At 42.8% G+C, this 14145-nt stretch overlaps 1 protein-coding gene across 6 annotated transcripts in view; it reads right to left on the bottom strand.

Annotated features, from left to right (window-relative positions):
• Nucleotides 1–14145, bottom strand: part of IBTK (inhibitor of Bruton tyrosine kinase) — an 81322-nt gene that overhangs the window by 29416 nt on the left and 37761 nt on the right. For all 6 annotated transcript variants that reach the window (XM_075597950.1, XM_075597947.1, XM_075597945.1 and 3 more), the window contains one exon: nt 12523–12624. In XM_075597950.1, the coding sequence (XP_075454065.1) occupies nt 12523–12624 (102 nt within the window). The remainder of the gene's footprint in view (nt 1–12522; nt 12625–14145) is intronic.

The following is a 14145-nucleotide window of genomic DNA, read 5'->3' as shown; positions in this document are numbered from 1 at the left end:
TATATATATATATATATATATATATATATATACATACACATACACATACATATACACACATGCATATATACATATACAAACAACACACAGATGTCCTGCACTCATGAATATATTCATTAAATGAAATAAGTGATATAAGCCAGGGGTGTGCAACTGGCAGGCATGCGGGATTTAGAAAGGCCTTGTGCGCTTCCTGAAGGCATTTAAATTAAATGCCGGAGTAGTGGCGAAGGCCTCTTTAAACTTCACTTGCCTTGGCTCAGACGGCTTCTGGAGACACGTTGCCATGGCAACGTGGAGGTCAGACGTCAGAACACAGGAGCCAAGGTAAGGGTAAGTCCCCAGTCTTCACTGTGACACGCGCGCCCGGCGGGGGGCGGCGCGTGCACAGCGCTACACCGCGATCTGCGGTGAGAGGGAAGGTTTACGACGGGAGGGGGCGTGGCTGTAAGTTTGCGGGGGCGTGGCCATGACGTCCTGCGGCCCCAGTCGCAGATGTCGAGGTCAAATTCCCCTGCCTCCCTGAAAACCTGTCGCGCACCGCTTGGGAAAGGTGCGCGACAAGGTAGGGACTGGGACCGGCCGGACTGGAGGGGCGGGGCTTGATAGCACAGCGCACGCCGAGCCGTGCGCTGTGGCGGTGACTGGGACCGCAGCATAAGCAGGGGTGGCGCGAGGAGGGGAGGAGAGCCGGCAGTGGGGCGCAGGGGAAAAAGATTGTGCACCTCTGAAATAAGCCATAATAACTCAGGTGCTACCCTAAAGCTTATCAAACATTGAAAACAATCTCTATAAAAAGCACTTAGAAACCAAGACTACTAATAGGATGCACTAAAAAACTGATCCTTGCGTAATTCATTAAAAATGACAACCTGGATCAAATAATGCATATGTACACATGTGGAAGACGGTGAATGGGGAGAAAAGTTATTCTACTTGCTATGGCCTCAATTCTTTTCAAATTATGCACTTCTTTCTACCAGCCTCATTATGTCTTTAACTCTATTCATATATCTCCATCTCTCCTTCCTTCGCCACTTCTCAGTTCATATGAACTCTTTTCTTACCTGCACCCTCTGTTACAACACAGCTATATCCCCTGCACTAAAACACACACCTACAAATCATCCTCACATATTCTATTTCTATCCATGCTTCTGGGGATCTCTCTCCCAATCCTGGTCCCTGTCTTGTTTCTACATGCTCTCGTCCTCGCCTGCCAAATGCAACTTCTGCTCCTTCTCGTGTCAACCCCTCCAACCTCATATCCATCCCCTGCCACCCTCCACTCTCCCTGTCTCCTGTGCCATTTGGAATGCTCGCTCCCATTCGAACAAATTCCTCTCTGTGCATGACTTCTTTTTCTCTCACTCTCTGCTCCTATTTGCTATAACTGAGACCTGGCTCACTCAGTCTGACTCTGCTCTGGAAGCTGCCCTCTCTTATGATGGCCATTCTTTCTCCCACACTCTGCGCCCTGATGGCAGGGGTGGAGACGTGGGGTTCCTCCTCTCTGCCGTTACCGAACCCTTCCTATTCCTCCCTCTCTTGCTTTTTCCTCATTTGAGGCTCACTGTCCAGATCTTCTCTCCCCTCCCTGTCCACGTGGTGGTCATCTATTGACCACCTTCTTCTACTCATCCCCCATCTGCCTCTCTCTCTCACTTTGAATCCTGGCTCTTTCTCTCCTCAGACTCCCCTGTTCTTCTCCTTGGGGACTTCAACTGCCACATTGATGACCCCCCTCTCCCTTGGGCTTCCCGCTTTCTCTCTCTAACCTCTTCTTTTGGCCTGCAACAGTGTATGTGAGTGGAGAAAGTATCCAAAAACCAGTGCTACAAAATGACAAGCAGCAGCACTGCAACAATGAGAAATAAATGTATCAGTTCTGCCGCAGGACCAAATCCACTGTAGTCATAAGCATGTAGAAAGGGCATGGGGCTCACAGTGTGCAAACATAGTATGATACCTCGGGAAGGGGGCCAATATGTGGTAGGGAGCGGGGGTCCTAAGCGCAGACCTCCAAGAATTAAGCTCCGCCACTACCCTCACTAGGCAGCATTTGATCATGCAGATTCCCTTAATAGGAAAGACTTGATTATAAATAAACGCTATAGGAATAAAAAAAAAGATTACAGAGTTATTCTGATAATGATCTTTCATGTCCTTTTATTTATATCGACATTCAATAGACAATCACAAACCATTCGTGAAATCTTCCTTAAACATTGGAAGATTCTTACATTAGATAAAGATATTGCCCCTATTATACAGAGTGGCCCTAGAATTGTGTACAAAAAAGCCAAGACATTGGCAGGTCATCTTTCACCTTGTTTATTTAGTTCCACTTCTAGAGATTCCCAAATTAGAGGTACAGTAGAGGCAACGTTTATTCGAACATTTGCCGTAAACTAGCCGGGTTACATTCTGGGTATGTTCTGGGCTAGTGTGAGGCACGTTTAAGGCATTTCTGCATTGACTAACGACCCATAGGATTAACACAGCAGGGATCCCTGGCAGTCCAATTCAGTTTGAATGGGACTGCCAGGGACCCCCGCTGTTAATCTGATAGGCCATTAATCAATGCAGAAATGCTGGGGCTTTAAGGAAAGTTTAAGGCATGTATTCAGAATGTACCTGGGTGTTTCCTGGGTCTTTTGGGGAATTAGCCACTGGTTTTTGTTCGAATAAGAGTTGCCTCTACTGTATTCCAAAAAGTTTTTTCCATGTGGAAGGTGTTCTATTTGTAGATATGCTAGAACTACTAAAACCATGCTGATTGATAATAAGAATGTTCGTATTAACACTTTTATTAATTGCTATACTAGCTACGTTATTTATCATCTACAATGTGGTTGCAAAAAATCTTATGTTGGTCGTACTATTAGACCACTTCGGCTTAGGATACAGGAACATGTAAGACTTATTATCAAAAATGATCTTACACATCCAGTATCACGTCATTTCTCTCAATGTCCTTTGGGCGGGATTAAGAATTTTTCATTTCATGTTATAGAACATATACCAGTTCACCCCGGGGGGGTGGGGGGTGAGACAGAATACATTGAATGTGAGAGAGATATATTGGATTTACACCATGAACACTATACACCCTACAGGCATTAAGATTGAATGGGACCGCAAACATTTTTTGACTCAATGAATTGTTCATGGTGCTGTTTATCATCTTTTTATTCTTTTTCCATTGCATCTCCCTCATTTTCAATTTGTCTTTTTCATGCAGGTGTTCATATATTGTCCTCGTAAACATCATTGTCATGCTTAGTTTATTTCTTGATTTATTTATATCAATATTATTATTTTTTTATATATATTCATTCATTATACAATTACTATTATACATTTTGAGTTTGAATAACTATACTACTTATTCCAATTCTGCCATTTGATTATTGTTTTTTTATCATATGATCGGATATTTAATGTTTTTTGTTTTTTAATATTGTATTCTTTTTTGTATTCTTTTCTTTCACTATTTTGTTTTGTATATTCTTCTGATGCCATTGTTGATTTCTATTGATGGGCGCCTCAGTTAAAACTGAAGGGTTTTAAACAACACACTCCTTCAGTAAGCCTGATTATATTACAGATGGTTTTTTGATGATGTAATAGGAAGCTATAGCCAATAGCATCTGAGGCGCCACTATATAGTAATCACCTTGCGCTCTTACCAGTTACTCTTTGACAAAGTCCTAGCCATAGGACGAAACTCGTCAGAGTGTTCTTGTGGCATTTTGTAATGTCTAGTGCACATTAAAGACTGTTTTTATTCATCTTTGGATTGCGCATTTCATTACCCCACGGATGGCTGTGAACCGCCATACTTACCTTCTTTGATGGCCTTCAACAGTGGATTGCCACCAGCACCAACAAGGATGGCCACTACCTAGACCTGGTTTCACCAAAAACTTTTTTTTCTCTCTGATTTCTCCATTTCCCCCTTACCTCCCTCTGACCATCACCTCATCTCATTTTCTCTATATCGCTTTTCCCCTTCTCCATCTCCATCTAGTTTCTGCAGAAACCTGTGCTCTATTAACCTAACAGCTTTTGATTCCACTTTACGTTCCTCCCTCTCTCAGTTCTGCTCCAGACCCTCACAACCTGGTCAGGAACTACAACTCTGCCTTATCCTCCTCTCTTGGTCTACATGCCCCGCTTTCTCTCTGCGTCCTCGCCCTTTTAACCCCAGACCCTGGCTAAATTCCCACACGTGCATGCTGCGTTCCTCCACTCGTTCCTCTGAACGCCTCTGGAGGAAATCTCACCGTCTCGCAGACTTCCTTCACTACAAATTTATGCTATCCTATTTCAACCCTCTCTCAGGCTAAACAAACCTACTTTTCTTCACTAGTCAACACGCACAAGTCTAACCCACGCCAACTCTTCTCTGTCTTTGACTCCCTACTCAAACTACCCTCAGCTGCCTCTTCTTCCTCCATCTCACCTCAGGATTTTGCTGACTATTTTAAGGAAAAGGTGAAATCCATACGTCAGAACATCCCCTCTGCTTCCTCCTCCATCCTACACCACTTCCTAACTCTCCTTCTGCCTTCCTTGAGTCTTTTTCCGCTGTCTCAGAGGATTTCTCACTGCTGATGATCTCTTCTCCCTCTACCACCTGCCCTCTTGACCCCATTCCCTCCCATCTCCTAAAACCTCTTGCTCCTATTATAATCCCTATGCTCACACAGATTTTTAACGCCTCCCTCTACTTTGGTACCTTTCCCTCCTCCTTTAAACATGCAACAATTATACCATTACTCAAAAACAGAAAGCTTGACCCTACCTGTCTTTCTAACTATCGACCTGTCTCCCTGCTGCCTTTTGCCTCCAAACTCCTTGAACATCTTGAAATTCTCTCGCGTGCTCCATTTTCTCAACACCTATTCTCTCCTAGACCCTCTACAATCTGGCTTCCGCACAGCTCACTCGACTGAAACAGCCCTCACTAAAATAACTAATGACCTCCATGCTGACAAAGACAGAGGTCATTACACTCTGCTCATTACTCGACCTTTCTGCAGCATTTGATACCGTGGGCCACCCTCTTCTCCTTCACATTCTCCATACTCTTGGTATTCGTAACAAAGCTCTATCCTGGATCTCCTCTCACCTCTCCCATCATATTTTCAGTATCTCTTCTAACACCTCCTCCTCTATCGATCTCTCTGTGGGGTACCACAGGGCTCTGTCCTGGGACCTCTTCTCTCTGTACACACTTTCTATAGGTGACCTAATCACATCTCTTGGGTTTAAATATCACCTCTATGCTGACAACACACAAATGTACTTTTCAACCCCTGACCTTACACCTGCTGTACAGACCGAAGTTTCTGAATGTGTCTCTGCGATATCATCCTGGATGGCCCTCCGCCGACTTAAACTTAACATGGCAAAAACAGAGCTCCTCATACTTCCTCCCAAACCTGGCTCTACCACCTTCTTCCACATTACTGTTGGAAGTATTATCATTCACCCAGTACCCCAAGCACGCTTCCTAGGGGTCACAGTCGACTCCTCTCTCACATTCAAAAACGTATCTAAAACCTGTCGCTTTTTCCTCCGCAAAGATACGTTTTTTCCTCTGTTGCTTGACTGCTAAAACTCTGACTCGGGCCCTCATTCTCTCCTGTCTCGACTACTGTAACCTCCTGTTGTCTGGTCTTCCTGCCTCTCACTTGTCTCCTCTCCCCTACAATCTTTCCTAAACGCTGCTGCCAGAATCACTCTACTCTTTCATAAATCTGTCTCAGCATCTCCCCTGCTGAAATCACTCTCCTGGCTTCCTATGATATCCCACATCTCGCACTCAATTCTCCTCCTCACTGCTAAAGCGTTACACTCATCTGCCCCTCCTTACATCTCTGCCCTAATTTCTCACTATGCACCATCCCGACTCTTGTGTTCTACTCAAGGATGTCTTCTTTCTACCCCCTTTGTATCTAAAACCCTCTCCTGCCTTAAAAACTCTCACCGACTGCCCCACACCTCTGAAATTCCCTTCCCATCAATACCCGACTAGTACCCCCTCTATCCACCTTAAGACACACTTGCTTAAAGAAGCATATTAGTAGCACCGTGGCCAATACTATACATATGATACATAAAGCTTGGCCACCTGCAGAAGCACTTACCAGAATGCCCTCCTACTGTCTTCGTACGTTCTTCCTACCTACCAATTAGATAGTAAGCTCTTCGTAGCAGGGACTCCTCTTCCTAAATGTTACTTTATGTCTGAAGCACTTATTCCCATGATCTGTTATTTGTATTATTTATGTATATGATTGTCACGTGTATTACTACTGTGAAGCGCTATGTACATTAATGGTGCTATATAAAGACATACATACATACTATATCTATGGTAACCCGGGTATCTGAAATAAACAGTATTAATCATAAATCAAACACGACTTACTGTATATATGAACAGGCATCTAGGAAAAAACATATCAACTGGATAACCACTCAAAAATGCAGACACGATTCTCAAAGCATAGAAGTCAAACATTCAGCACCAGGCCCCTTATTGTTGTAAGGTTACTTCTAGTCTCCAGTAGTATTAAAAGAAACATACTTGGTATCAGTAGCTAAATAGCTAAGGCCTCTCTTCATAAAGTGTAACCAGAAAGGGTAGGTTTTAAGAGGGTCTTTACTAATACCTTAGAGTGTTCCGGTCCTCGTGCAGACATGTTTACTCGGGGGCTCCTGAAGCAGTCCAAGATGGCAAAACATGTGTTGTACTAAAATAACGTGCAATCATGACATCAGACTGCGACCGGTGCCATATTTGTGATTCACGCTGAGGCAGCGGACAGCGAGTAAACGTCTGTCTGCACGAGGACAAGAAAGCTGGTCATACCGCCCGGATTGATGGTTCTAAAAAAGCCTTTTTCACACAGTTTCGACATGTGAAAAGGGCTTACACAATAGCAAAACATGAAAATGTGCTTTTACAGTGTACTTTAGAAGTGAATTGTCACAATTTGGAGCTACTAGAATAGACCCCTTAGCATCCTTACAACAATAAGGGGCCTGATATTGAACGGTTGACTTCTATCTTTTGAGAAAACATCTGTATTGTCTGCATTGTGAGGGGTTATCCAGATCAAATATTTTCTCCTACCTGTATGTACCCCCCCCCCCCCGCCCCTCCACTCACCCTCTTCCACACGTGTACACATGCAATGATTGCTCTAGGTTGTAATTTTTAATTAATTACTCAAGGATTTATATCACAAAAAAAGCAAAAATAGAAATAAATGCTTCTAAGCAAGCGTGTCGGATGTGTTGGCTTCTTAGTGCAGGTCTTGTGGCCAAACTTCCATCTGGCAGTAGAATACTGGAACACCTTGGAAAAAAAGAGTGCAACACAAAGAAAGCCAAAATATACTGTACAGTAGTAAATTCTTTAATGTGATGATGTATCCTAAGCAATCTGGGATTACTCAAAAGATCAATATGCCAGAGAAAAATTGAGGGACAAAAGCCCTTGGCATTTAGTGCAAGGAGACAGGGACGCCGACTTCACATCTGCACAGCTGTATTTGTGTTGCGTATTGAAGCCGATTAAATCAGTCCCCGGCACCCAACCAACTGCTCACTCACTGCTGCCTACATTAGGTGCGCGTTTTGAGGTGGCCACCCCGCTTTATCAGTGGATTGTGAGCGACACAATAGTCTGTGCTTAAAGGCTCTGAAATGGTTAGCATGTAGTTGAATACAATAAAGTACATTACAAAAACAATTAAATGCTTCACAATAATGTATTATAAAACAGACAACGCATAAAAATACAGGCAGACTCCAGTGTAGCAACACTTAATTAGTACTGAAGATAAAGAGGTCTCAAAAAGCATGTAAATAAACTAAAATGAGAATATTTAAAAAACACCAACTAAAATAGTTGGAACAATGCAAGATAAAACTGCATAAATATATATACACATATATACATAGTATATATACATACGTATATATATATACACACACACACACACACATCCCAGCTCGCCCCCTCCGGCGGCCGCGGAACCATTGAGGGGTGCAATTCTCTCGTGCAAAAACGAGACCGCTTATAACGTGATGCGATTCTTTGGACCCCAAGCACCGTGTTATAACGGGGTTGAGCTGTATTTTCTTTTTATGAAAAAAAGAATATATTATATTTTTAGACTTTATTTCCCTTACCCCATCTTATTTTTATACATTCGTAGATTTTTATATTTGCATCGGGTCAGGTTTTGATATTTTTATATTACATTTAGTTCTTCTTTTTTTTTTTTAGATGCATCAGACATTATATCTATCTATCTATCTATCTATCTATCTATCTATCTATCTATCTGTCTGTCTGTCTGTCTGTCTGTCTGTCTGTCTGTCTGTCTGTCTGTCTGTCTGTCTGTCTGTCTGTCTGTCTGTCTGTCTGTCTGTCTGTCTGTCTGTCTGTATCTATATACACACACATGTAGAGGTATCAGTACCGTGTTAGCCGAGCTTCAATAATCAAAAAATAAAAACGGTATCATCTATTTATTTTTTGATTATCTATATATATAAAATCGAATGGTTAGTGCTATTTGTGGTGAATCTGATTAGCCAGAGGCTGAGGACCAATCAGATTGGTGGGTCTGACGTCACCCAACTGCCACTCTCTTCCCCCTCGGCGACACACACACACACACACACACACACACACACACACACACACACACACACCTCTCCCCTCCCGGCACTCATCTCTCCCCTCCCGGCGCTCATCTCTCCCCTCCCTCCGCTCATCTCTCCCCTCCCTCCGCTCATCTCTCCCCTCCCTCCGCTCATCTCTCCCCTCCCTCCGCTCATCTCTCCCCTCCCTCCGCTCATCTCTCCCCTCCCTCCGCTCACCTCTCCCTCCCTCCGCTCACCTCTCCCTCCCTCCGCTCACCTCTCCCTCCCGGCGCTCCGCTCATCTCCATCCCCGGCGGGGGAACAGGCAGTGGCCAGGCAGGCTGCCTCGCGGCGCCCGGAAAGGACCCCCTTCCTCCCTCGCTGCGCCTAAGATGGCGGCGCCCGGAAGGACCCCCTTCCTCCCTCGCGGCGCAGAGTGAGAAGATGGCGGCGCCCGTAAGTAGAGGTAGGTGTCGCGTGTGTGTCACTCTAGGTGACGTGTGTGTGTGTGTGTCACTGTGTTTGTGTGTGTGTGTGTGACACTGTGTGTGTGTGTGTGTGTGACACTGTGTGTGTGTGTGTGTGACACTGTGTGTGTGTGTGTGTGTGTGTGTGTGTGTGTGTGTGTGTGTGTGTGTGTGTGTGTGTGTGACACTGTGTGTGTGTGTGTGTCACTGTGTGTGTGTGTGTCACTGTGTGTGTGCCTCACTGTGTGTGTGACACTGTGTGTGTGTCGCCCCCCCCCCTTTCACGCCCCCCTGCCTTTCACGCCCCCCCCTGCCATTTACGCCCCCCCCTGCCTTTCAGGCCCCCCCTGCCTTTCAAGCCCCCCCTGCCTTTCAAGCCCCCCGCGCCCCCCCTGCCATTCACGCCCCCGCCCCCCCTACCTTTCACGCCCCCGCCCCCCACGCCACCCCCCCTGCCTTTCACGCCCCCCTCCCCTGCCTCCGGGCAACACCAGGTATATCAGCTAGTATATATATATATATATATATATATATATATATATATAATTGCCTCAACTATTTTAGTTAATTGAATTTAAGTGTGATTTTTTTTTTTAATTTTTCTTTATTTACATGCCTTTTGAGCTCTTTAGCCTCAGTGCACATTTTTGGATCAAATGTATACAATATTTTGTACTTTGCCTGTTTCTTAATAAATTCTTGCAAAGATCCTCAATTGTTTTTTGTAATGCACACTATTGAATTACATGCTAGCGGATTAGGAGTCTGACGTAATCGTCTAGAGTTTGCCTACCCCTGGTGAAGTGGTGCAATCGCAATCACTGTGAAACGCATAGGGGTGTGTTGTAGCAGCTGCAGCAATGAGAGGAGAATGACTCAATCGGCAGTGAGATGTAATACAAGTACAGCTCTGCAGATGCGGTGGAAGCCGGGGTACTCGTCTGCACTAAATACCAAGTGCGTTTAGCCCTCAATGTACTTGGGCTTATTGGTCTTGTAAGTAGTTCAGGATTGCTTTGGATACATCGCCATATAAAAGGATTTATAATACTATATTTGGCTTTCTTTTAGTTGGCTCTTTTTCTAAGGTTGCCACCATTTTGTAACTAAAGACCAACAGACAATATTGTTGTATAATTGTGAGATTACCTAATGGGGTCAAGCGCTGGTCCTATTTCCATGCCAAAATATGATGGCAAAACATGATTAATGTTTACAACAGGGCAAATATTCAATGTATATTGAATATGCAATAAACCAAAGTTAAAAGGTAATACAATGGATTCTTTGCACATTATGAAAAGTCAACATAAAAGTACATTCTGTATGTACACCAGGTTTAAAACCCTTCACAAGATGTGCACATCTATGCTTTTGCTAGAGCAATATTGAGAAGCACAGTAAACATTATTTAATCAGTTGGGTCATTTGGCATAAGCTATATTTGCCCATTTTTCATAAGCATTATTATTTCAACTGACATGCTTTTCTTGTGTATCTCATACTGTACTGTACACAACCCCTGTATTCGTGACCCTTCTGGCTAAATTAATCTCTGCTTTGCAACAACATTCTTTGGCCACAAAAATGTTATCTGTGATTGGCAGACAGTCCTCCCCCCTAACATCCCCCCCACACACACACCTTATCTACCTTTCTTCAATCATACATTGCCCAGAATTCACTTGACCTTTATCGGTCTGTTGGAAACAAATTTGTACACGTTTCTGTGTCATTTGCCAGTAACCCAGTGCTGCAGCATCTGTGATCTTTGTTTGGCACGTGGAATATTTCAAACATCTTTGACATAAATCTTATGATAGATTAGTTATGAATTGGTTATTTATTATACATGAAAGAGACACAAAGATCTGGTTTCTACATATGTCCTGCGAGATATATTTTTTTTTACAGACAAACATTAAACTTAATTTACCATTTTATTGCCAGAGGGGCTTGCACACCGGTGCAGCCCCCTGTTAAAGTGACAAATCAATGGTCATAGAAGAAATTTTATTTTAAATTGAAACATTTTTAAGTCTACAATTCACAGTCAACTCTAGACAGATGGACTTCAACTGCCACTTACTCATATAAAATGGCGATTTTGGCCAAAATCCATTAAGAAACATGCTGTTTTTATGAAAAGCCTTTAATACCAACGCAGCATTTCCTTAATCTAGAGAACTGATTTTGTTTCTGGTCTTTCAATACCTTAAAAGGCATGAAGGTATTAAAAGACCAGGCACGAAAACCTTTTCATTGCATTATGTAATTAAACATTATTATTATTATTATTTTTAAGTATTGCCAAAAAACAAAACAGAAATATAATTGTATGAGTCTTTTCAGGAATTAATTTACAAATACATTCAGATTTAGTAAGGATTTATTTTAGGTACAAAGCGTTCCTTAAAAGAAGTGATCAGAGAAATGCATAACGCCAACTCCCCATCATTTCACCATGCGCACTCATTCGGCTTCCTTTAAAGATCAAATGCAAACAGTTTCCCAGAAGAGGAAATTCTAGACCCCTTGCCTTCTTTTCATAGCCCGGAAATCTGTAAAAATATATATCCAACAGCCCCACATTCGAGTTTCCAGCTTCCAATTACAGTCTATTGAAAAGAAGTTAAGTTGCCTGATTCCAACTAATTCCAGGAAGTATGGCATTTGATATGAAACCCCTTCCAGCATTAGCAAAATCAGGCACTTAAAATAATATTTAATAATGTCCAATAGGGCTATAATGGTAACCATTGCAATACACTGGAAGAGGTGATAGGATGTTACACAAGGTTAACCAACAATGGCAACTGAACCCTAAGTACACCATGTAAATTGTACACAAAAAAACAGTACAAGTTACACTTCTATGTTATTACTGAACAACAATAACTTTTTGATGAACATAGTAACTACAGTACCTTTGCAACTAAAATGAAACTTACAGCATGAATTTGCTATAAACAAGATCTTAACATCCACATGAATTACAGTACAGTACAATTGCTTGAACAACCACTTTGCTTCAATATACTGTATGTACCCTACGTACAGTATCTCTATATGGCTCCTTTTTCTAATGCTTTGAGAATTACAAACAGAACTGTGTTTGTGTATGTATTAGTTCTTTGTGGATCAAGGAACATGCCGTTAATATTTGCTGAGCACTGCAGAGCAAACAGAAATTTGAGGTCAAGTTTCATGTCATTGTCTCCAAGCCCCAGGAGGGCAGCATACTGCTCTATGGTAATGATGTGGGTCACAGGTTGCTGCTGGAGCACCTCACTTTCCTCTGCCTGCAAATCTATGTAGTGATTGTAAGTAATGGAGCTGACCATGCCCCAAAACAAAAAGATGTAAGGACAAAAATACTCACGTCTTTCAGTAATTGTTACTTCACATATTTCCTTTAATCGAATGATAAGGAGCTGATCTGCTACCACGAGGACATTACAAATAAATTCAACATTTGAAGACTCTGAAAAGAAATGAAGATACATTTATGTTCCCAATACAATATGCAGTCATGAGGAGTGGCTCAGTGAGCAAAACAATGACACAGAGTATGAAGCAGGGGAGCCTGGTTCAATTCCGAGTGTCAGCTCCTTGTGACCTTGGCCAAGTCACTTTATCTCCCTGTGCCTCAGGCACCAAAATCATAGATTGTGTCTGTACTAACTAATGTACAGGGCCCTGGATAAGGACGCTATATAAATATTGTTATAAATAAATGTATTTGTCTTTAAAACTAGTGTCGACAAAACACATTTAATTTGCCTTAATCAAAAATTACGTTTAGTTTCAAATCTTTAATTTTTTTTTTTTAAATAGTCCAGCTCCCATATAGTTTACTTCAGTAAAAATGTAAGCTTAGCTTATGTTATAAAACAGTACTGCATGTTATATACAGTATGGAAGATGCCACAGATTAAAAACTGCTTTCCAAATGAAGTGTTTCCAAATTCTATTTCTCTACAAATAACTCCTATTAGCACTGATTCGACAATACAGAAGAATAAATGTGTTACATGCAAAATAAAAATGGAGGTAAATATTTTTCCAAAGGGAGCTTATTTTATACTTTCACGCTACAGAACGCTAGATAATGTTTAACAGTAAACATTTAAAGCTGGCCCTACAATCTTGATACTGGAAAACTATTTTTGTATTGCTTTCCCCCAAATATCATAACAAAAACAGAAAACTACCATATCGGGTCCGATCACTACAACTCACAAAACTTAAATGTGCCTTTCCACAAAAGGAAATCATTAAAATAATGACAGGACAAAGTTAAAACTAGACTGACAACATCTTGGGGGAAAAACCCCACCAACAGTTAACCATCATCAGGACAAACGTTCAACATTTGTTTCAGAATACCCACACTAATGTTGATCTTTTTTAATATGTCAATTATCTAGCTTTAACCTACTGAACATATTTGCCATTAGTTCAAGTTTTGTGCCTGAGGAAATCTACTGCTTTTTGCAGGGAATAACAAGATGTCCATTTAAACAATGGACAGGAATGCACATGCAAGCTTTTATTTTTAAAACTCACACACTCAGGGGTGTAGCTATAGCCCGGGCAAAGCCCAGGGGCCCGCCGGGCCCGCCCTCCCCACCTGTCGTCAGAGGCAGGCGGGTGGAGATGGGACGCGGCGGCGAGAGGCGGAACGCCATCATTGATCAGAAGAGCAGCCGGCAGAGGAGGAAGGAGTTATATGGAGCCAAGGAGGATAGCCAGGGAGGAGCACGTCCCACCGGTCTGACCTGGAAGTCTTTCTTCTGCTGTCTGCTGCCACAGCGCGCTCCTCACCTCGTGCTGTCCTGCTTCCCTCAGTAAAACTCTTACCTCCTCTGCCGGCTGCTCTTCTGGTCAACGCTGGCAGCCCGCCGTCGCTACCAGCATCTCCCCCGAGACATAGCGAGCGAGAGAGAGCAGGTGATGGTGAGGAGGAGGGGGAGAGAGAGCTGGTGAGGAGGAGGGGGAGAAA

Source organism: Ascaphus truei, chromosome 4, assembly GCF_040206685.1.
Source record: "Ascaphus truei isolate aAscTru1 chromosome 4, aAscTru1.hap1, whole genome shotgun sequence".
NCBI classification, from domain to species: domain Eukaryota; kingdom Metazoa; phylum Chordata; class Amphibia; order Anura; family Ascaphidae; genus Ascaphus; species Ascaphus truei.
Note: the sequence above shows the minus strand (reverse complement) of the source record. Positions and strands in the feature narration are given on the sequence as shown.